The 26,055-nt window shown below is 42.6% G+C and overlaps 1 protein-coding gene across 1 annotated transcript in view; it reads left to right on the top strand.

The window, feature by feature from the left end:
• Nucleotides 1-4,138: 4,138 nt before the first annotated feature.
• Nucleotides 4,139-26,055, top strand: part of LOC306779029 (neurocan core protein-like) — a gene marked incomplete at its 5' end in the record, with an annotated part of 43,932 nt that continues 22,015 nt past the window's right edge. Inside the window, 4 exons of the mRNA XM_079270769.1 lie at nt 4,139-4,514; nt 5,664-5,838; nt 5,936-6,063; nt 7,892-8,185. Coding sequence (XP_079126895.1) covers nt 4,139-4,514; nt 5,664-5,838; nt 5,936-6,063; nt 7,892-8,185 — 973 coding nt within the window. The remainder of the gene's footprint in view (nt 4,515-5,663; nt 5,839-5,935; nt 6,064-7,891; nt 8,186-26,055) is intronic.

The following is a 26,055-nucleotide window of genomic DNA, read 5'->3' as shown; positions in this document are numbered from 1 at the left end:
ATAGACTTTATGTTTCGTCTCACTCCATCAGACATATTCAAATTATATTTCTGTTCTATTATATCTGTTATATTAGTTACCACACACACACACACACACACACACACACACACACACACACACACACACACACACACACACACACACACACACACACACACACACAAGTTCAGCTCACTGCGGTAAGACCTCCTACCTATCTAGCAGTAGCCAATCATGGTGATTATTAGGCAAGAGTTGATAAACTGTGGTCCGGCCTCTCCCCCGTGTGGAAAAGCCAAGCACAAAGGTTAACAGTGAACCACTGTTTGCTGACTCCCCAGTCCTGTTAATCAGAGAGAATTCATTTCCATGTGAGATGATCCAATTGTGTAGATTAACTATATTTTTATTTTCAGCACAAACTTCGCGATGTAAGCACACAGCCACATTACAATAAGAAATGTCTAAAATTAAAAAAACTATTCTTCAGGCGAACTTTACTGATCTAAAGTCTAAAGTGGCTCTATGGGTTACATTGGAGGTACTCCCTCATGCTATTGACAGAAATGTGGAGTTGGAACAAACAGTGACTCAAGTTCAACCAGAGACATGACTGCACCACCCCGTTTCCATTGCGCACCCTGACTGGCGCGCTCCGCAGGGAGGGCATCGACTTGAGACTTAATCACCAACGCTTGTTGATTATATCCAGAAAGCGATATACATTTGGACACGCCCACGGCATAAATCATTTCTCATGTGATTGCTAAATGTCATGAAAACATCAGATTTGGAACTTGTGTGAAAGTGAAGATGCACTCAGTGTAAAATTATAGACGTGTCACTGGCACAAATGATGCGCGGGATTTCAGAACGGTCCGATTGGATGGGAGTGCACCTCTCAGACAGAGGGCCAAATTAAGTCTCCCCCCCCCCCCTCTTCCCAAGGTGTCTCATTCACTTTTTTAGATGGGCACTCGGTCCCTCCTCTCCAGCACTGACGAAATAACAGTGTGCGTTCGGCAAAATTGAACTTATTGCTTGCCAGTACTTCACGGTACCCGTGGCTTCGTTCACAACCAGGATCATCCCGGAGTGGAACCCTGACACTTCAAGGAGAAGAGAAAGACGCAACGGGGAGATACGTTTTTTGCGCCGATTTGGACAGAGGTATTCGGGCACTTTTTACGCACCCATGTTACGCACTGGGACTAACTGGATTTAGGGACATATACCATTATTCGTGTATTTTATGGAATAAAACACCATTAAATGTAAGTATTCTTTTTTGTTTCCGTTTGAAATGAACTATGAATTGTTGGTACTGGGACTATTGCTCTGCAGGGAACTGGCAAATACGTGCAATATTTGGCTGATTGTTTTCACAACATGTAACATTTTAATATGATATCATTATGTTTGACATGATGACATAAATCTATTTCAGTTAACTCCTCGCTGTAAACATTATTTAACACGGACGCACCCAGTGATGCCGCGTTGTCCTTTGATAACCTACTCTGGTGTGTCCCGCTACTGCGCGAGGCAAGTGAATTTCAAACTGTTTGGAGGCTACTCCACAAATTGAAATTAGAATAATGAGTAGACTGACCACATTACTCATATATCTGTCGGAACAAGCAGCAGGTGTTTCTGTGAAGAGAAACGTCAAAGTTTTAATTAACTCCTTTCTGGATGACAATATCGGTAGTTTAGCTCCAGTAGCCGATATCTTTTGTTCCACAGCGAGGAGCATCTCTGAGCTTCACATATTGCTCCAAAAATCTGCTACAATTTATACGCCTGTGTGATGCTTACGTGCTGATCTTTCTTTGAATTCCTCCTTCTGATTTCCTAGAAAGCTTTCTATGACGGATCAGTCATTTGCGCACATCATTCTACAGTTTTTGTTATCAATATTTTAATTTGGAAACAAATGCGGTGGCAGATATAACATTTCTGTCTCCTATTATCTACCTAAAGTCTACTTTTATTTAGTTTCCATTAGGGTGGGTCTGTTGACTTTGGATGGACCAAGTCACAAACCCACCCTGAAATATTTTAGTTAATAGCCATTGTCATTTTATAGTGAGTGTCTCGTTTTTAGTAACAATGTGCAGCTCACTGCGATCCACCACTTGTGTTTATACAGTGGGGTGGAAATGAGGACAGGGGACTCACACTCCTGTCCTCTTTTCTCCAAAAAACTCTGCAGGTCGACCCAACAAGAAGCTTTAATTAAGTTCTAATAGGAACTCATATTAATATTCTCCCAGTTCATGTGATATGTCAGATAAATGCGATGTCCCTTGTTTCCAATCAGGTTTTCAAAGTGTCCGCTTATTTTTAAGAGGGAGATCAATACGTTATAATCTTGTTTATGGACGTTTATTTGTATTGGTTAAAGTTTAGAGCATGCCAATCCAGGTTGAGTATTCATTTGTTTAAAAGGCTGCATTAATGGCTGGATATTTTATATAATTTATTACATTTTTAGATGAGGAATAGGTGGTTATCTCATTCAATTATTCTGAAGCCTATACATGATAAAACATATCTTAAGCAGACATATCTAACTCAACAGACACATGTTTCCCATGGAACATGTGGATGCACTAAAAAGCTAAAAGAAGCAACATCAATATAAAGATCTTGTATGAGTTGTTTCCTAATGCACATTTTTATTTTTTTCAACAGATGATACCATATATAAAGTATATCCTGTGGTTGTATTGTCTCTGTGAAGCAGCCACTGCAACAGGTCAGTTTTGAATGAGTAAATGCTTTTCCCTCTCCTCTCTGTGTCAGTCACTACTTTCTGTTCCCTCTTTATTCTCAGTCACTACTTTCTGTTCCCTCTTTATCCCCAAGTCTCCCCCTTTCCTTTCTTTATTTTCCCCTCTCTCTCTTTCTCTTCCTCTATCCACCTCTGTGAGTGTCGACTAACTTAAAGTCATTTGACATGGTCACATTCAGCTGGCATCCGTACACTCCAGCTTATCTGCAGCAAACTGACTGATGTGTCAGCGTTGCCTCACAGCATTAAAGTTTCACTGTGTAGCAGACTTTGATAAGCCCCTTCCAGTCCTCTTCCTGTGAAACCTATACGAGACTTTACCCAATAGTGAAGGTGACAGTGTTGACCACAGAGGTTTGCATCTCGGGCCCCGCCGGCCCCCCTGGCTCTCCTGGCCCCCAGTCTCTGGGTACAGATGGACACCTTTCAATCAGACTTGGCTCCCAGTCTGGAAATAACAGCTGGTTTACCCCCTCATCCTAATAAGGCCCTCTGGTAAAGCACACACACTCATGCCTCTGGGGCTGTCCCACCACTGTTTCCAGAGCATTCCCTACATTGTTCCCTCTGACCCCACACCCCACCCACCCAAAAAATAAGGTGAATCTTCTTCCTCTCCAAAGGGCAAAGCGTGATTCAGCCTGTTGCCATTTGTTTGTGTCTGGTATCCCGTCTGATATCCCCTTTGCTTTGCTTCATCACATATAAATGGAGTGAGACTAAGATAAAGTCAACAGCTTTATCTCTGTACAGACCTGAAGGGGGGGGGGGGATTCAGCACCAGTTTAACATTGTCAGTCTTAGCAGTCGTGTAAGTCTTTACTGTTTGCAGTTCAAATGTTAAATTACATATCCTTAGTACGACATTGAAGGTGTGAGGCATCATATTGTTAGCTGGGAATAGAGTAGGGGGTCACGAGAATACATGATATTTTCCAGTGTGCGGCACGCTGATGACATATTTCACTTATTTTTGTGTGGGTCTACCTGTCGTCGTCATCATGTAGCTTGAGGAGGGATTATTTATGAAGGAAAACATGTAACTCAACACTGGCCTAAGATGAACTGATGCAACCATGACTCCCCTGTTTAACCAATCATCTTTAACTTTCCAAGTATCATTTTCAGGCCATGATGCATGTTTTTCTTTTGATGAGGCTGGGTGTAGTTAATAAGTCGGGCAGTTAATAGCGTCTACTTGCATCTGTTATAATGAGAGTCAACAGAAGAGACATTTGTTTGCATGGAAGAAAAAACAAAGAGCATCAAAAAAATAAACAAATATTACAGTAGTGAATACATTTATATGATTTGGAAATGTATTTTACCCTTTTTGCTTTTTGCCTTTCAGCCTCCAACATGTTATCGATAATCAGACCGGTCACCGGGTCCCTCTCAGGGAAGGTAAATCTTCCCTGCTTCTTCTCCATCATCCCAACCTCAGCACCATTGATCGGTTCCAATGGAGCTGTCATTTACAGCACAGATTACTTACGGATCAAATGGACCAAAATAGACGGAGAAGTGGAATCCACAGTGCTGGTGGCACAAAATGGCGTAATCAAAATAGGTTCAAGCTACAGGAACCGTGTCTCAGTGCCCAGTCACCCTGAGGATGTGGGTGACGCCTCATTGACAATGGTCAAGCTGCGAGCCAGTGATGCGGGCACTTATCGATGTGAGGTCATGTACGGCATTGAGGACACCCAGGATACAGTTAATCTTGATGTCAACGGTAAGAGATTCGTGATCCCTCCCACGTCACACTGGAATCAGACAAGAGACTCTAAAATTGCTTCCCAGAGATACTTTCTGAACGTAGAGGGGGGTTGCTGCAAGGGTTTAATAATAGTGAAATGCAATACAAGTGGTGATAGAAATGTAAACGATGTGAGAGAGCTATGGGCGCCCTTCTGCTTACTTTGATACCAGCAGCTACCCAGTAGTTACACAGAGTAACAACAGTTTTCACTTCTTATTTTAGAGGCGATGCACTCATAAGAAGAGATGAGGCTCTGGGTCCCTGTCCATACCAAGTACAGCAATGTTTTAGTTCCAGAGTTCAGCCATCTAACCCAATAAGCCATTACAGCCCAAATATGGATGGTATTACACACGTTGGCAGGACAAAATCTACGTTATAACCTCATCCGTTCCTGCCATCTTGGGTGTCACCTCATCAGTGGAGATATATTTCTCTTGGTAGGGCACTCAGTGGGTGTTACAAAGCCTTTTTTATTTAGCCTTTACTGAGTAATATAATAATATGAGTAAACCCCTACTCACAATATTTACACAAATGTTAAATTATATATACAATGATGCAACAATATAGTTCAGCAATCGGTAATCTTCTTGAGGGAGTGGGAATTACCAGTCCTTACCTAGTGTCATTATGTGCACTCTACATGTCACTTGATAAGTATTCCGGGAGATATAACTCATGTTTTGGGGATGTAGAAAACATGGGTGGGGTGGGGGGGGTGGGACACTGGGATAGTTATGGTTTTCTCCGGTTTATAATCTGCACAACCTCTTTTCCAACTATCTGCAATGTTAATTAGGCCCATCAATCATATCTTCTGCGTCTGTTTACTGACCACAAATATGGGGATTTCAGGGCCATGGCATCATCTGCAGTTATCTCTTACATTTGTGGTGTACTGCAGGGTATTTTGCTTCCCGTCTTGGTTTATTGCTAAGTTCCCCCTTTCCAAAGAAGCTGAGAGACTCAATTATTTCACCCATGGTGTGTGCTTCATAAGACATTTAACATTATTTACAGCACTGAAACTATACTGATGAATTCCAGAGCACTATGTTCATCCTTCTGTACAAAATTAAGCTTTTCAATGGTCTTTTTTTTGCTTCAATTTGTTGCCAGGTGTTGTGTTTCACTACCGGGCAAGCACCAGCAGATACACTTTGGATTACGAGAAGGCTGCCCAAGCTTGCCACAATGTTGGAGCAACTATTGCTACGTATGACCAACTGAAAGCAGCTTATGAGGATGGCTTTGATCAATGTGATGCCGGCTGGATTGCTGACCAGACAGTGAGGTGAGCTGCATTTCAATGATGTATATTTGAATGCTTTTGCTGAAAGGTCAGATGATGTGGCCGATGTGTTATAATACCTCATTGTTTATCTGCTTAGATACCCAATTACAAAGCCAAGGAAGGGCTGCTTTGGCAACCTACTGACTAAACCTGGTGTTAGGTCATACGGGACCAGGAAACCGACGAACACTTATGATGTATACTGTTACGTAGACAAACTTGCCGGTGAGTCAATCACAAAATTATGTTGTTCTATTTTTAACCAATGAGCAGTTATTCTCATAATTGTAGAACGTAAAAATGTTCAGGAACCTTCATTTACGCACACATTTTCTCTTCTCATGAATTGTAGATAAGGCCTGTTGTCATGTGGGTCATGTTGGTTTGACATTTTTAAACAGTGGGTCCCCAGGAAAAGAGTTTGGGAAATAATGTTTTAGAGGCTGACACACCCTCTGAAATGACGAAACCTCAAAAATGATCACAGTGCCAAAGCAAATTACTTTCACAGCTATGGAAATACACTTAATTGTTTTGTTTAATACCGCATTGGTGACAATGTGTGATCGTTTATATATTTTACTGCGCCAAACAATTTCACACAATGTAGAAAAAGGAGTTAGCTCCCAACAAGATGACTCTAAAGCAGGAATCGAAGTTCATTCTTCACCATGGGCTTTGACAAAGTCGCCAGCCAAAATGTGATAATGGGGGTTTTAAATGTCTTTGGCACAGCTGATAGGAAGTCCTCATGTCTCAGCCAACAGTCTTTGCCTGTCTGTTCATTATCCTGCCTGTTACTGCTGATGGACTAAACTCCACTCAGAGCGTTTTATTAGCGTTAGCGTCAGTCAAGATGGATGTTAACGTGACACATCTTTAACTCCATTCAGTCATTTGTAGTTGTTCTACTTATCTGAGATTTATACCGTACAGCCCAGCCCTGCTACAGTACATAATATAAGTTAGAATTATTTTGGCACAAGTTGAAGATCAATTAGTTGTGAATATGAAGCCATCAGTCAGTATTGTGACATTTGTATTGTTAGTGAACAGATGTAGACAATGGTGTCAGCCAAGGAACGTCATCCCGCCACACAGCCACCAGGGTCAAGAACATACATCTTCTACTTAGCGCTCAAATCTCTCCTTAAAAAGAAATGATACATGCATTTGTGACCCCACTGTATTCTGGGCCAGTTGTACGTGACAAGTAGGTGTCTCCTTATTAAACTGTTTTACACACATACATCAAAACACTCGGCTTGAGAGTTTTTTGCTTTGATTTACTGAGTTGGATCATTGTTGTGTGTCAATGCCATGATAAATTAACAGGATGAAACCAACATGGGATACGCCCAAGACTGAAAACTCGTAGTCAGTCAGTCATCCTTTCTTGTAATGTTGTTTGGTTTCAATTAAGATCTTGCCTTTTAATTGATATTATCCTGCAGGCAAAGACAAATATTCATAATTGACATAGTGCAGTGACCTTTCTGAAGGGAAGACTCTGACACGAACAACATGAGGGAAGGAAGGAAACATCGAAGGTGTAATCTTGTTCACTCACCCCGATGGGAAACCTAATGTCCTGAAGTACAGACACATTCATTGACAGGCTAGGCACATTGTTTGCATCGCTATCCCACCTCAGATTAATATAATGAATGAACTACTGTTGTCCTAAATATGATAGGTGGGAGATGTTTTGGGTCCGTGCCCTGCACAGCTGTGACTTTTGTCAGCTGTTTTTGGGCTAAATCTCTTCTGAAAGGTCAAAATTATCTAAAAATCTGTATTTTAAGATTACTCCAGATGATCGGCCTTTTAGCTCTGTTTTCAATTCAAGTTATTTAAAATGAAACACAGAATGTCTGTTCTTCTGTTGGTGATACAGCACTGATTCAAAGTGTGTTGAACAGTGAATCCTCTGCCGTTGATATCTGAGAGCAATCTGATTATCTTGTGCCATGATCACGGATAATTTGTTGTCATGTTGCCCTTGAGATGGTGCTTTTTCGTAACTGTTCATTCTTTGCCATCTTTATTTCAGGTGAAGTGTACTATGCTCCTGTGACCCGTAAGATGACTTTTGAGGAGGCAAGTGCAGAATGTAAGCTGAGGAATGCTGTCCTGGCCTCCCCTGGCCAGCTCCACGCTGCCTGGCGACATGGTCTGGACAGATGTGACTACGGCTGGCTCTCCGATGGCAGTGTACGACACCCTGTTGCAGTACCCAGACTGCAGTGTGGGGGAGGCCTGCTCGGCGTCAGGACCATGTACCGCTACAGAAACCAGACTGGCTTCCCAGAACCAACTATGAAACTTGGAGCTTACTGCTTTAAAGGTAAACTCACCCACATGGTCTTGTTGTTAGTATTTGCAGTATGTCATGGAACAAATTGTTACCTGCAAGTGGTGGGTCGAATATGTTGTACATATTTTGGTTTGGACAGTGATTGAAGTCACAGACCATTCACTGTCCAAACCAGGCCTGGACTGTGAGGTGCTATGATCTCATCTCCTATTCGCCTCTGCCGCCCCACCCTTTGATTCAAACCCTCTTTTGCACCGTTGTACACATTTCTACATCTGAGGCAGACGAGCGTTTTGAAATGTTTACAACCTGTCTCGTATTTTGTCCATTGTTCTGGAGGAATGATTTTCTGTTGAGCATTGCACGTTACATGACGGTCGAGTCTTGCAGACTGCAGTGTACCGGTACACTTGAACTGTCTCCCAAAATTAGCCAAGAGGAGAGTAAAATCATAGTGGTAAAACTCTGTTAACCTTAAATGGGCAACACAGTTCTTATTCTAATGGGGGGGGGGGTAAAATACCAATAGTTTTTTTGGAGAGTTTGTGAACAGTATCTGTGTTTTTATATCTCCATTACTTCCAGTTATCTGTATACAACCTCACTGTTGACAATTAACTAAGAGTGTTTACGCTGTTAATGATATTCAAATGTTTATTTGACATAATATAGTCACAAGTCAAAATATATATGAGTTTGGGATGTGGAAGTTCATCAATTGTGCATTCAGTGAACTCTTTTCATTGTCTGTAGACTTGCTTGTAGGTCACATTTAGAAATGCATGGAAACGACTTACTGACCATGGGAAGACAGGAGAATATAGCTATGGATCCTTATAAATAGTGACACTTCATGGTTCAACGAACGGTAGCAGAACTATTCTAATCCCTCCTCAAAGAGGGGTCTTAACTAATCAGTATCCCCAGGGGGGAAAAAAATGACAGATGAGAGTTACCATCTAGAGAAGCAGCAAAAGTAACTAATACCTCACCTGTCAGCCTGTTTAGTCTCACTATCTAACTCTCTTTTCGGCTTTCTCATCTCGTTTCCGCTGTCAGAGTTTGCCCTCTGTCATTCTCACTTGTACTTATCAGAGCAGACGTTTGGATAATGGACAAAGCTACTGCTTGACTTCTAAATCCAGTCATCCTTGGTGACCCCTGACCTGGCCTTTCCATCTTTACAAATGAGAGGTTGGACAGATAAGCCACCCCCTGCCTGGCCATTTACTGCCCCTGAGCTATGCTAGCTGTCGCAGTGATAAGTCCCTATGGAGTTCAGAGGGCACACAAACAGGCCACCCTCACCTCCTGCTCTGTGTATTCCATGTCAGCTCTCTCAGTCCCGTTGTATTTACGCCCCCGTCTAAGTGCTCTTCAAGTACCCTTGTTTGGCTGGACTCACTCCATCATTTCCTGCTCACAAAAAATATTTAAACCTACGTCAGTTAGACTACACAGAAATAGACAGAGAAAGGAGGTTGGTGCAGGGGGAAAAGGGGGATAATTGGTCTCTGATCGGTCTCTGTAATGGCACAAAGAAAACAAAGGCCTCAGTAACAGCGTCGGTGAGATAATGCAGTCTTTCAGAGCAGGCCCCATTTTTCCTGTGAAGGAAAAACGTGTCTCACACCTTACATCAGAGATAGTTTTACGAAGAATGAGGGCTAGTACGTAATGGTCAACAGCTGGCTTCACACAGTCTGTCTGCGCCAGCGAGAAAAGCTTTCTACGTTTCTGTTTATGGGAGGACAGAGGGGCGAGGGCAACCATAAAGGAGTTAAAAGGGATTAACTCACGAATAAAACCTTTAGAAAAAGTAGACAATTCATTAATAAGCATTTCTATACCATCACTGACATATGAAAAGTTGAAATCAGGGACTGCTGCTTGATGACAGGACAAAATAAATGTAAACACTTGACCAATGAACTGTTGGAGGAGAGTCAGCGCCCAGGGTAAGAGAGAGGACAAGCCTTTTAGGCAGAGCCTGAAATGTTGAGAGAAACATTCAAAGTGCACTTAGTTTTTCACAGAAAATAGAACACTTTGAAAATGACCTCATCTGCCATGGGATGATGACAAACTATCCAATTTCATTAGGAAACAAGAGGACTATTCAAAGTAAAATCAGCATGATAATCAGCAAGATAAATGAGGTTATTTGCACAGTTGTGGTGCAGAGAAAAAACTTTGTTCCATAACTTAGCATTGGTTCCGCTGTTAATGTTATTGTTAAAGTGCTAGAAACTAAATTAAGAGTTAAAAGAGGAAGTCATTCACGCTAAAGCTTCTGGGAAACTTATAACTCTTGGTACTTTAATGTAAAGTGTCATATGGCTCTTTGACTGCTATTTGACTCGTACTGTAAGGCTTGTCCTACAAACTGCCTGCTTCACAAACTTACAAGGTACACAAAATGTATGATTTAAAATAATTGTATCTGTTTTACTCGTCATGTATGTGTGACATTTAATTCAAGTTCGGTGATTTTCAATCCTTTAATCCTTCTTCACCTCAGCATGTTGTCTGTATTCTCTTGTATATTTAAAGGCCTAATACTTTTTGGATGATGATTTTGATGATTTTTTTTAAAAACTGATTTCTTAGGAAGGACTAAGGTGATCAACCAGATGTCGTTTGTGGACATGTCCGTGTTAGAAATCATCACCACCACCATCAGCTCCACCACCTCCATCCCTTTACTGGAGAGTAGCGCCACTACGCTAACCCCAACATCTGAAAGTGTGTCAGAGGCAGAAGAGTCTCCAGACTCTGCAGTTCCTTCAAATCCTCCATCTATGTTCTCTACCAGTATGACTCCAACTCGCCTCAGTCCAACAGGCAAAGAAGAAGAGTTAATCACCACAGTTTCACCCACCATCAAAGAGGAACACGAAGACACTGATGACGTAACAGTGGCTCCAGACTTTAATGTTTATGACTTTGTAAGTGAAAATGTAGCCCATGAGGAATCTGCTCCCCACCGTGGTGACACATTCTCAAAGCCCAAACACACGACAGAGCGCACTGCCACCACAGAGTCAGTGGCCACACCCTTCGAGGAGCCCGACGACCAGTCAATAATTGAGATCAGTACAATTCAACCTGATGTCCCCATACCGGATGCCTCTCTCAGCACAGAGCCCATGTATGCAAAGGGCAACACTGAGGAAACTATTCTGGATGGTGTGATCACCACAGCAATGACCTCTGACCTAACCGACACTCCGACAGAATCGAATGAACTGACCAGCGATGAGGTGTTCAGCTCCCCAGAATCACCCTCAACTACTTGGCTTCATTCAACAACACCATTCCCAGACTATGATGACATTGTGACAGAGTTTTTGTTAGAGGCACTGCCACCTACTCCGCCACCCCAACGAGACCTCACATCTGGCCCATTAGACAGCTCGAGTATTATTGATGGAACAACAACCCCCTCAGCCATTACCAGTTACACCACCACAGAACGCCCAAAGACTACCAGCACTGCCACACAAAGCACACCTCAAACACCGGATGTAGAGACACCTGCTATCGCGTACAAGGAAGAGACCACACCTGGAGCTGCAACAGCCAGCTCTGCCCCGATTGACGTCGGAACCTCAGCTGAGGATATGACATCGCCAACAAGTGTACATGTCTTTGATGAGTTTACCGGTCAGGTGCCAGAGCACAGCGGGGACTCTTTGACAGAGGACGGCACAGTAACAGAGATGGGCACAGACTTCTTTACATCCGCTCCCTTTGCTTCAGCAGTGGCTGACAAGACCACTACTCCGGGTGCAGTGGTCGCTGATGAACAATCCATCCAAGTGACGGTCATCATGCAGAATGTATCAGGTGAGACATACCAACAATTTTATTTGGCAACTTTGTATTCAGTGCAAATGGTTCTAATTCAATTGTAGTTTAGATTTGGTTGCGCAAATAGGAAATGGCGTCATTTGATCTTTATTTACCACAATAATGAAATGGTAAAAACTGTAAGGAGTGCGTGGCAACAACAAAAACAAATCATTTTAAAGATAGATAAAACCTTCCTCATCATTGTTTTAGGCTGGCTTTCAACTTACTGAAGTGCAACGAGTTCTGCAATTTGGTCTATCCCCAATACTGTGTGTCCTTTTCTATTTGAGGGAAATAAGAATGTGTTGTATTTTTCGCTTTATTTTCTTTTGCTATTTGTTCCAAGTTGTTGCTCGTTGTTTGTTGAACATTTTATATTTCTCATGAACAGCCGTTGCAGTCTTCATCATGAAGTTGGATTTTACAGTAGCTGGGTGTTGGGGGAGACCATGCTGTCCAGGGTGCTGAAGTTTAATGAAAGAAAGTTGAATTTAGACTGACAGGGAAATGTATAGTGGTTGGACACAGCATGGAATGTAAACATAGTACAGGCAATCTACCAAGCAAGCTCAAATACTGATATTGTCCTTTTTTTATTGTACGACTCCCTATACTTTTATTCCTAGAAAATAATAAACTGTTGGACAACAAGATTTAGTTAAGGTTCACTAACTTGCTCTCCAAATTAATATACAACTTAGTGGTAATTGTAATCTACACAGGCAGTTACAGTGTCCTGGTACATGTTCGCATGGTGATTCAGATCGTTGCATGTCAGTTCTTCCACAATTAACCAAGTTGAAGTGTTTTGTTTACCGGTTCCCTCGGGCTCATGTTTGTGTGTGTCCTCAGCCTGGACTGCTGCTGAAAGACTGCTTAGCCTTGGGAGCTCCTTTGTCAGTCCAGCTGTGCAGATGATAATCATTGTGACATATAAAGAAGATGGGAAAGAGAGAGGCAGAGAATAAGAAAAAAAGGAAGGAGATTTTTATCATGAATGAAATATTTAAAAGACAAAAACTTAAAAGTTAAAGGATTTGGAGGCATCTAGCGTTGAGCTTATTGCAACCGATCGAAACTTCTCTGCCTGCCAAGCATTTAGGAAAACTACGGTGGCCGAAGAAAATGACCGCTCCGTATGAATTTATAAAGGCTCATTCTAAGAAAACCTATTTTCAGGTCATTATACATAAAAAAAAACATACTTAATCATATTATCTCCCATTGCTGTCAATGGAGCACCCTACATATGTTCAGCTATATTAATAATGTTATTGTAGACATGACTTCAAGATATTTAGGGACAGAAAATTGAGAGTTTTGAAGTACATATTTAGTCCATGACTTTCAGATCAACAGTGCATGATCTCACATGCAAACAGCACTGAGCTGCAAACATTGTTATGGTGACTCATCCCTCGCCCCTGAAGAGCAGCTGTTGTTGGAGACGAGATATCTGTTGAATTGGAAAGGAAACAAGTGAAAGCATTGGTCGTTTGGCAGTTTTCGGAATTTGGTCTGGCTCTGGGTAAACGTAGGTGCCTGCGAGAGCAGTGATCTGGAGTCAATCCACTCCAGGTCATACCTACACGCTGTGTGTTCATCAACACTCTGTATATGTAGTGTGGTCAGTTTAGTTGCCAAGAGCACAGATTACATAACTTGTATGTTTCTATGTGCATGTACATTATTGCATGTGAAAGAGATACAACATCGTCCTGTGTGTCTGTATGCCTTGAGTGTATTTGCACTGCAAATCACTATGCATTTGCAGTATTTCTCTCCTTCTGTGTGCATGCACCATCTTACTGACAGCCAGCCTGGCAATAACAGAGATGTCTTGGCAGTCTACCTGAGTAAGCACAGATGCCTGTCTTTGGCACAGTCTGGACACCACCTCACGAGGTGACGTCATTGCTAACGCAAAGCCTCCCCTCTCTATGAGGACAGCTGAAGGCTGCCGGACCAAAGCGAGTGATCATAGCTTTTTATTATTATTAATTGTATTATTGTCATATATAAATATTTTTATTATAGACTGTGGCTCGGCTGAGGCACTCGAGGATTCTTTCTGCCCTCCCAGTCTGTGTCTGAAAAGCTTGTGGAAAGTATTGTGACACAGAGAGAACTTTGTTGTCTGGCTGCATGGCAACAAAGTGCACAATAATATCAATGAATGAATATTTAGTGTTGCCCATATCTGTCAGTGTTATTCTCATGCCATGTGTTTTTGATTACTGTAATTGAAGACAATTCAATTGTGTTTATGTGATGATCCTCTGAGGGGTTCCAACCACAAATTCCAAAAACAATTCACAGAACCACCAACAGTACTTTCTTCCTGTAATAAAAACATCTGTATTCACTTAGGCTTGCTAAATGAATCTCTAATGGAACAGTGCGACATTTTAGGATGTACCAATGCGCTGCATCTGAAATAATCTTAATTATGCACCACATATGTGTAAAATCGTTCAATATACTTTTTTGTGAATAAACTGTACTATGTATCTTCTTGGACGCACTGAACTGTAATTAACGCGTCACTTCCTGAGAAGCTCCTTGTCGGTTGGAGATGCCTAACCATGGTAACTACCAACCTCATGTGACAAGTAATGATTTGTGAGAAGTGGACTTCCACTTACATTGAAGCATTGTTGATGATACAGAGCTATCCGCCATTCTGTGTTATGAACGTTGTTGTCACATTGTGGGATATTTATGCCAGCGTAGTGTCTAGTGTTTGCATTATAATTCAATAGAATGCATTTCCCGTACTATTGGATTCATACTAACGTTTTGGAAATACTAAAAAGTCTCATATTGTTTAGCACATGCTGGAAATGGCCTGTGTGTGTGTGTGTGCAGGTCAGTCAGAGTTCCCATTGCCTGGCCTGGGTTTAAAACAGGTGTCTTTCTGCAGACTTGAGCTGCTGCAGGTGTTCTTGTTTGCAACCAATAATCTTTTTAAATCACTGCTGATGGGACGAGAGAGAGAGCGAGAGAGCGAGAGAGCGAGAGAGCGAGAGAGAGAGCGAGAGGGATAGAGAGCGAGAGAGAGAGAGAGCGAGAGAGAGAGAGAGAGCGAGAGAGCGAGAGAGAGAAAGAGAGAGAGATAGAGAGAGAGAGAGAGAGAGAGAGAGAGAGAGAGAGAGAGAGAGAGAGAGAGAGTAGTAAAGTTGTATATCAAAGGATTTTGTGTTGATATGTGTGATTAATCTTTGTCTCTTCTTTGCTTGTACATTATGCAAACACTGGTAAACAATGCAGGCCAAACAGTGCATTTAAGGATTAAGTATGGCTCTGTTCTTTTTGCCATCTTATCTATGCATATTATCAAATATGTCAAAAACTTGACTCTATGGCTTTCTCTCAAGGCTTTCATTTATTTGGGGAGTTTGCAAACAAAACTGGAAGTTTATTTTTTCTGTACAACTTAATATTTTCTTGTACTTGTGTTTCAAACATATGGGGCCTGTGGATATAGTAAAAGACTAGCGTTATATGTGTGTGGTCAGTGTGTGGTCTAGACAGTGAGCCACAGTGGATGCGCTCAAAGCAGACAGGTGTTGGCAATCGGAGCAGAGAAGATATTAACAGCAAAGTTGTCAAGCGGAAGTAAATGTAGGGTAGGTTTCAGTTTGTCCATGAATAAATGCTGCAGCTTACCAAAGTGAACAGCTATGTTGGCCAAAGGCAAAACAATAATCTTAACACTTTAGATGAGTAATTTAGAACCACAAATTGTTGAAAGTAGCATGATTATATTACCGAATATGATTTATTACAAATATTCTGTTGAAGTATGGAAATACTACAATTCATATTTGTATCTTGTATATTAGTAGTACCTGATCAACTGTTCAAGGCTTTGTTAACATTATTGAAGGACTTGGCAACAATATCAATGCTTCTTGATAACATTTGCTTTTCACATTAATTTAGAATACAAATCTTTGAATTATGGTTTGAATGAAGTTCACGCACAAATATGTTGGAGAGTGATTTATTTGCAGTGTTTTGCAATGTTTGTTTATTTCAAAAGGTTTTTAAAAGAATGATTTTTTGAAAATGCTCATACGAACTGTCAATGCTTTGTTGCTGTTATAGCCATATCATTTTCATCGTAAATCAGCAGATGCAGCATAAGAAGAGACCGTTCATACAGTTTGTTTAGCAAGTATTTGGGCACAGAACTTCTCAATCAGTTCATGCTTTTTTGTTAGACCCTCTCTGCAAGGTAAACGTTCATGGATTTTAATGTTGTAACTCTGACTTTGCCTGGTGACATCACTAAGGTTAGTTTCTTAAACTTGACAAAGCTGCTTCCAGAGTGACAGTCTAGAGCCACAAGAGTAATCAACCATGTGTGGTAAACTAAATTGAATGTGATGAAAACAGCACCTCCTATGTGTGTGATAGTGTGACTTTCTACAATACAATGTCGTACCTCTCCCAGGACGCAGGATAAAGTGTGATTTGTTGGTAGTTGTTTGTCTGTTCTTTTTTTAATCCATAAACAATGCCTTTAGTTGCTTTGCAATCAAACTGGTATTTTCATTTATTTTCTTTCCAGTTGACCAGGCTCTACAACCACAAGATTCTCAGTCTCCCACTATACCAGTTGTGCCTGACCACCCCACCCCCTCCATAGCCGATGGTGAACCTATCCAGAGTGGCGAACCAGACCTTTCCTCCCAAACATCTGTAACTATTACTCCAACTATTCGATTTATAAATGGTAAACATGAGATCACGCTAGAGCCACTGAGCACAGAAGAAAAAGAGGCCAAAGGTACCCAGATTTTAACAAATGTGACAAGTCTGGGAGCAAGCGATGAAATAACCACAGTGTTTGATTATAGTTGGACCGATCTCCCTGTTGATAGCTCAACTGAATCTACAGAGGAACCGACCAAAATACTGGCCTCTACAGAGATCCCAGATGAGTTTGACCCTGATATCATCACAGAAGTTGCATCTACACCTCCTGACATACTCCCTGAAGAAGATGAGCTGATCATAAAGGACCCGACACAGACAGACACAACCTCTGTTCCAGCCTCAACAGTGGAGGACACGATATCAAAAGGTACACAAAAAACAGGAGCGGGCCCAGCTCCCACTGCTGCCACAGAGGGGATGAGTGATGTCACTTCTACCGCTGCTGACTTTGTTCCTACGGTAACACCAACTGAGCCACAGATCACCAAAGCAACTAAAGAAACCCAAACCCCGAAGGCTGAAAAGGAAACGACCTCTGTCATCACCACATCTGTACAGCAAGAGACAGGCGAGACAGGGAGGACTCCCACCTATGTAAAAAATTACTCAGAAGTGACTCAGACAGAAAAGGCTGAGGACCAATCCTCTGTTACTTCTTCAACTAAACTTTACACAGCCAGAGATAAAGCAGAGACCACAGAGGATGTGAAGAGCACATCTGCCACTCCAGCTGCTGAAGACAGCACAGTAACTGCGTTACAGACTGTGTACACTCCCTCCGCGAGTGACCCTCAAGGGAAAACACCAACATCAACAGCGAGTGACTCACAGAGCTCCACTCAAGATGTGGAGGAAGAAAAAGAGACCCAAGCCCCAAAAGAATTTGCCTTCAGCACAACAGCTCCTTCAGTATCTAGTGGTTCAGCCTCTCCTGAACAGACAGCCAAGACTGAGATAACACCAGCTATAGATTTAGGCAGCACTGAATCAGCATCTGTAGCACCTATCCTGGCTGAAATTTCACCGGGTACAGTCACAAGTCATGGCGGGAGTTCAATCAGCAAGATCCCTTCTTCACCTACTGAGAAAGTTGTGACTGATGCAATGTCTACACCAGAGGAGGAGGCTTCAAGCGTTCAAGCAGTAAACATGTTTACAACCGGCCCACCTTCACATGCCTCTGCCGAGACTGCAACGTCATATTCAAGTTTAAGTTCCACAAATACTACAGATCAAGCTACATGGGAGAGTGAAGTAACATCACAAACAACAGGCAGAGATAAAACATCCGTTTATGCCAATGGTGAGTCGGAAAAAACGTCATCAGCCACCACTATGCATGAGCAGAGGAAACAAGATGAGACAAACACTCCTCCCTTGTATGAATCCATCGCAACAACTGCTTCCCCCTTATACAGTGCTATTGAACTTATCAACACAACAATGGCATCATTCACTGAATATTTCAGTCAGTACTCTACACAAAGCACATCACTAATGACTGAGTTACCTGAGGAAACCACTGGTGTCGCCGATGAGCAGACTTCAGTGGATCAAACTTCCTCACCTGTGGCCTCCTATACTTCTCCAGTCAAACCCGATGAGTCGATTTCAACTGCAGCCTCAACAGTAGAAATCGCAAATGTAAGTGGAGTTACAAAGACGGGATCATTGAGCACAAATGCTGTACAAATGACAGATGACCAAACTTCTGGTACGACATCAACAGGAGCAAGTGCAGCAGCAACCATGGTCAGTACAGATAAATCTGTTACAATGGTGGAGTCCAGTCCTTCCATCAGTGGCTCAACAACCTCTCCCGTTACATCATCTGCTGTTTCAGACACAGAGGATAAAGATATTAGCAGTGAAACTACAATGGTGGAGTCCAGTCCTTCCATCAGTGGATCAACAATGAAACCTGCAACAGCATCATTCCCCATTACCACTGATTCAGAGGGTTCTGGAGACAGCACTGCAGATTTGACTCAAGACTCTCTCATTTCAGCATCTACTGTTTCTTCATTGTGGAGTACAGAGTCACCGTCAGTAACAGCCTCCCGTCAAACTGAAATAAGTGATACTTTAAAATCAGCTTTTACTGCAGCTTCATCACTCTACAGCACTGAGAAACCAACATCAGAGTCACCTGAAACACAAGAGCCTGTAACCACAAGTCAAACTGGGACAATGTCAGTTACACCAGAGACAAGTTCTACTTTGGGAACGACAGATGAAGATGGCTCAGGTGCCCAAACTGAAGAAATCTTCCCTGAGGCCTCATCTGTCACAACAAAATTGTCTATTTACAGCACTGAGGCACAAACAACAACCTCTCCTGTTACATCATCTGCTGTTTCAGACACTGAGGATAAAGATATTAGCAGTGCAACTACAATGGTGGAGTCCAGTCCTTCCATCAGTGGATCAACAATGAAACCTGCAACAGCATCATTCCCCATTACCACTGATTCAGAGGGTTCTGGAGACAGCACTGCAGATTTGACTCAAGACTCTCTCATTTCAGCATCTACTGTTTCTTCATTGTGGAGTTCAGAGTCACCGTCAGTAACAGCCTCCCATCAAACTGAAACAAGTGATACTTTAAAATCAGCTTTTAATGCAGCTTCATCACTCTACAGTACTGAGAAACCAACATCAGATTCACCTGGAACACAAGAGCCTGTAACCACAAGTCAAACTGAGACATTGTCAGCTACACCAGAGACAAGTTCTACTTTGGGAACGACAGATGAAGATGGCTCAGGTGGCCAAACTGAAGAAATCTTCCGTGAGACCTCATCTATCACAGCAACATCGTCTCTTTATAGCACTGAGGCACAAACAACAACCTCTCCCGTTACATCATCTGCTGTTTCAGACACTGAGGATAAAGATATCAGCAGTGAAACTACAATGGTGGAGTCCAGTCCTTCCATCAGTGGTTCAACAATGAAACCTGCAACAGCATCATTCCCCATTACCACTGATTCAGAGGGTTCTGGAGACAGCACTGCAGATTTGACTCAAGACTCTCTCATTTCAGCATCTACTGTTTCTTCATTGTGGAGTACAGAGTCACCGTCAGTAACAGCCTCCCATCAAACTGAAACAAGTGATACTTTAAAATCAGCTTTTACTGCAGCTTCATCACTCTACAGCACTGAGAAACCAACATCAGAGTCACCTGAAACACAAGCGCCTGTAACCACAAGTCAAACTGGGACATTGTCAGCTACACCAGAGACAAGTTCTACTTTGGGAACGACAGATGAAGATGGCTCAGGTGGCCAAACTGAAGAAATCTTCCCTGAGGCCTCATCTATCACAGCAAAATCGTCTCTTTACAGCACTGAGGCACAAACAACAACCTCTCCTGTTCCATCATCTGCTGTTTCAGACACTGAGGATAAAGATATTAGCAGTGAAACTACAATGGTGGAGTCCAGTCCTTCCATCAGTGGATCAACAATGAAACCTGAAACAGCATCATTCCCCATTACCACTGATTCAGAGGGTTCTGGAGACAGCACTGCAGATTTGACTCAAGACTCTCTCATTTCAGCATCTACTGTTTCTTCATTGTGGAGTACAGAGTCACCGTCAGTAACAGCCTCCCATCAAACTGAAACAAGTGATACTTTAAAATCAGCTTTTACTGCAGCTTCATCACTCTACAGCACTGAGAAACCAACATCAGATTCACCTGGAACACAAGAGCCTGTAACCACAAGTCAAACTGGGACATTGTCAGCTACACCAGAGACAAGTTCTACTTTGGGAACGACAGATGAAGATGGCTCAGGTGGCCAAACTGAAGAAATCTTCCCTGAGACCTCATCTATCACAACAAAATTGTCTCTTTACAGCACTGAGGCACAAACAACAACCTCTCCTGTTCCATCATCTGCTGTTTCACACACAGAGGATAAAGATATTAGCAGTGAAACTACAATGGTGGAGTCCAGTCCTTCCATCAGTGGATCAACAATGAAACCTGCAACAGCATCATTCCCCATTACCACTGATTCAGAGGGTTCTGGAGACAGCACTGCAGATTTGACTCAAGACTCTCTCATTTCAGCATCTACTGTTTCTTCATTGTGGAGTACAGAGTCACCGTCAGTAACAGCCTCCCATCAAACTGAAACAAGTGATACTTTAAAATCAGCTTTTACTGCAGCTTCATCACTCTACAGCACTGAGAAACCAACATCAGAGTCACCTGAAACACAAGAGCCTGTAACCACAAGTCAAACTGGGACATTGTCAGTTACACCAGAGACAAGTTCTACTTTGGGAACGACAGATGAAGATGGCTCAGGTGGCCAAACTGAAGAAATCTTCCCTGAGGCCTCATCTATCACAGCAAAATCGTCTCTTTACAGCACTGAGGCACAAACAACAACCTCTCCTGTTCCATCATCTGCTGTTTCAGACACTGAGGATAAAGATATCAGCAGTGAAACTACAATGGTGGAGTCCAGTCCTTCCATCAGTGGATCAACAATGAAACCTGAAACAGCATCATTCCCCATTACCACTGATTCAGAGGGTTCTGGAGACAGCACTGCAGATTTGACTCAAGACTCTCTGATTTCAGCATCTACTGTTTCTTCATTGTGGAGTACAGAGTCACCGTCAGTAACAGCCTCCCATCAAACTGAAACAAGTGATACTTTAAAATCAGCTTTTACTGCAGCTTCATCACTCTACAGTACTGAGAATCCAACATCAGAGTCACCTGAAACACAAGAGCCTGTAACCACAAGTCAAACTGGGACATTGTCAGTTACACCAGAGACAAGTTCTACTTTGGGAACGACAGATGAAGATGGCTCAGGTGGCCAAACTGAAGAAATCTTCCCTGAGGCCTCATCTATCACAGCAAAATCGTCTCTTTACAGCACTGAGGCACAAACAACAACCTCTCCTGTTCCATCATCTGCTGTTTCAGACACTGAGGATAAAGATATTAGCAGTGAAACTACAATGGTGGAGTCCAGTCCTTCCATCAGTGGATCAACAATGAAACCTGAAACAGCATCATTCCCCATTACCACTGATTCAGAGGGTTCTGGAGACAGCACTGCAGATTTGACTCAAGACTCTCTCATTTCAGCATCTACTGTTTCTTCATTGTGGAGTACAGAGTCACCGTCAGTAACAGCCTCCCATCAAACTGAAACAAGTGATACTTTAAAATCAGCTTGCACTGCAGCTTCATCACTCTACAGCACTGAGAAACCAACATCAGAGTCACCTGAAACACAAGAGCCTGTAACCACAAGTCAAACTGGGACATTGTCAGCTACACCAGAGACAAGTTCTACTTTGGGAACGACAGATGAAGATGGCTCAGGTGGCCAAACTGAAGAAATCTTCCCTGAGGCCTCATCTATCACAGCAAAATCGTCTCTTTACAGCACTGAGGCACAAACAACAACCTCTCCTGTTCCATCATCTGCTGTTTCAGACACAGAGGATAAAGATATTAGCAGTGAAACTACAATGGTGGAGTCCAGTCCTTCCATCAGTGGATCAACAATGAAACCTGAAACAGCATCATTCCCCATTACCACTGATTCAGAGGGTTCTGGAGACAGCACTGCAGATTTGACTCAAGACTCTCTCATTTCAGCATCTACTGTTTCTTCATTGTGGAGTACAGAGTCACCGTCAGTAACAGCCTCCCATCAAACTGAAACAAGTGATACTTTAAAATCAGCTTTTACTGCAGCGTCATCACTCTACAGCACTGAGAAACCAACATCAGAGTCACCTGAAACACAAGAGCCTGTAACCACAAGTCAAACTGGGACAATGTCAGCTACACCAGAGACAAGTTCTACTTTGGCAACGACGGATGAAGATGGCTCAGGTGGCCAAACTGAAGAAATCTTCCCTGAGACCTCATCTATCACAGCAAAATCGTCTCTTTACAGCACTGAGGCACAAACAACAACCTCTCCTGTTCCATCATCTGCTGTTTCAGACACAGAGGATAAAGATATCAGCAGTGAAACTACAATGGTGGAGTCCAGTCCTTCCATCAGTGGTTCAACAATGAAACCTGCAACAGCATCATTCCCCATTACCACTGATTCAGAGGGTTCTGGAGACAGCACTGCAGATTTGACTCAAGACTCTCTCATTTCAGCATCTACTGTTTCTTCATTGTGGAGTACAGAGTCACCGTCAGTAACAGCCTCCCATCAAACTGAAACAAGTGATACTTTAAAATCAGCTTTTACTGCAGCTTCATCACTCTACAGTACTGAGAAACCAACATCAGAGTCACCTGAAACACAAGAGCCTGTAACCACAAGTCAAACTGGGACATTGTCAGCTACACCAGAGACAAGTTCTACTTTGGGAACGACAGATGAAGATGGCTCAGGTGGCCAAACTGAAGAAATCTTCCCTGAGGCCTCATCTATCACAGCAAAATCGTCTCTTTACAGCACTGAGGCACAAACAACAACCTCTCCTGTTCCATCATCTGCTGTTTCAGACACTGAGGATAAAGATATCAGCAGTGAAACTACAATGGTGGAGTCCAGTCCTTCCATCAGTGGATCAACAATGAAACCTGAAACAGCATCATTCCCCATTACCACTGATTCAGAGGGTTCTGGAGACAGCACTGCAGATTTGACTCAAGACTCTCTGATTTCAGCATCTACTGTTTCTTCATTGTGGAGTACAGAGTCACCGTCAGTAACAGCCTCCCATCAAACTGAAACAAGTGATACTTTAAAATCAGCTTTTACTGCAGCTTCATCACTCTACAGCACTGAGAAACCAACATCAGAGTCACCTGAAACACAAGAGCCTGTAACCACAAGTCAAACTGGGACATTGTCAGCTACACCAGAGACAAGTTCTACTTTCCCAACCACTGAACGCTCGGGAGATAAGGTGACACACATTACAACAGTTGGAATAATTGACACAACTGGACCATCACTTTCCAGCACTCATCTCCTTCTGTACACAACGCTGGGAACCACAGTTGCCACACCTCTGCCGTCAACATCAGACATTATACAACCCCAAAAGCCAGAAAGCACAGAAAAAGCATCCGCCATCCAGATCATTGATGAATTTGAGACAAGTTCTGCAATCAACTCGACTGAGGACAACAGCTCAACTCGGCAAACAACTGAAATTCTAACAGAGGAATCATCCGCCTTGTTTTTGCCAATTATCGACCAAACAGTTAATCCAAACAGCCTCTCAGCTATAGTGATTGGCAGCTCACAGCAAACAGCAGCTGCATCTCCAATTTCCACAAGGCCATCCATCCCTATAATTGATGACACTGAGTTTATTGATCAAACCACCAAAGTTCCTGGTAAAACATCAACCACCTTCTCTCCAATGTTCAGCACAGAGAAACCAGCAGTAACAACAGCATCACTTGCAACTGGAAGAAGTGATAGCTTCGTATCTACTGTTATTACAGCTTCTTCTTTTTCCAGTACTAAGAGACCAATATCAGCTGACATAGAAAAAAGCACAGAAAAGCAATCTGTATATTTTGAAACAGACTCTGTGATCACAACTACCGAAAGTACTATAAACCAAACTCCATACATGCTTACCAAGGAACTGCTTTCGCCTTCTCCCACTGAGAAACCAACACCTATGCCACCAACTGCCTCCGGTAAATCTCAAAATAAATTCCCATTCTCTACAGCAACAGATGGAAGTCAGATAGCTGAGAGTCAGCGCACATCACAGCCTAGTGTTGAATCATCAACCCAAACCATCCTACAGTTCATGACAGATGAGTCTACAGATGCTCCCCAGTTTTCTTCCACAATTGAGGCAGTGCTAGCATCAGTATCTGAGTCAAGAATTGGTGATTTTACTGATGTAGAGGGCTCAGGAGATGACGCATCTGCATCCACAGATGAAACTCCCTTAGAAACACCAACCGCGTCTGATCAATCCTCTGTGGAACAAACAACCTTAGCAATAACCACATTTAGACCATTAGTTACAACCACATATATTGAGCAGAAAAGTTCAAGTGACAGAGAATTTACAACAGTCACAAGAAGCCCTTATACCTTTGAAACCTCTCAACCCTTGGCAATCCCCAGTGTCACTGTGTATACCTCAAAGGAAACCTCTACTTTTATTGACATGGAGAGCTCTGGGGGCTCAACTGATGAGGAGGAGTCAAGTTCAGATGGATCTGGTGAAGAGGTATCCATTGACTCTCTCATTTCAGCATCTACTGTTTCTTCATTGTGGAGTACAGAGTCACCGTCAGTAACAGCCTCCCATCAAACTGAAACAAGTGATACTTTAAAATCAGCTTTTACTGCAGCTTCATCACTCTACAGCACTGAGAAACCAACATCAGAGTCACCTGAAACACAAGAGCCTGTAACCACAAGTCAAACTGGGACATTGTCAGTTACACCAGAGACAAGTTCTACTTTGGGAACGACAGATGAAGATGGCTCAGGTGGCCAAACTGAAGAAATCTTCCCTGAGGCCTCATCTGTCACAACAAAATTGTCTCTTTACAGCACTGAGGCACAAACAACACCCTCTCCTGTTACATCATCTGCTGATTCAGACACAGAGGATAAAGATCTTATCAGTGAAACTACAATGGTGGAGTCCAGTCCTTCCATCAGTGGTTCAACAATGAAACCTGCAACAGCATCATTCCCCATTACCACTGATTCAGAGGGTTCTGGAGACAGCACTGCAGATTTGACTCAAGACTCTCTCATTTCAGCATCTACTGTTTCTTCATTGTGGAGTACAGAGTCACCGTCAGTAACAGCCTCCCATCAAACTGAAACAAGTGATACTTTAAAATCAGCTTTTACTGCAGCTTCATCACTCTACAGTACTGAGAAACCAACATCAGAGTCACCTGAAACACAAGAGCCTGTAACCACAAGTCAAACTGGGACATTGTCAGTTACACCAGAGACAAGTTATACTTTGGGAATGACAGATGAAGATGGCTCAGGTGGCCAAACTGAAGAAATCTTCCCTGAGGCCTCATCTGTCACAACAAAATTGTCTCTTTACAGCACTGAGGCACAAACAACAACCTCTCCTGTTACATCATCTGCTGATTCAGACACAGAGGATAAAGATCTTATCAGTGAAACTACAATGGTGGAGTCCAGTCCTTCCATCAGTGGTTCAACAATGAAAACTGCAACAGCATCATTCCCCATTACCACTGATTCAGAGGGTTCTGGAGACAGCACTGCAGATTTGACTCAAGACTCTCTCATTTCAGCATCTACTGTTTCTTCATTGTGGAGTTCAGAGTCACCGTC

Source organism: Melanostigma gelatinosum (genome assembly GCF_949748355.1).
Source record: "Melanostigma gelatinosum genome assembly, chromosome: 6".
In the NCBI taxonomy this organism is placed as follows: domain Eukaryota; kingdom Metazoa; phylum Chordata; class Actinopteri; order Perciformes; family Zoarcidae; genus Melanostigma; species Melanostigma gelatinosum.
This window is presented reverse-complemented; position numbering and strand designations above follow the sequence as displayed.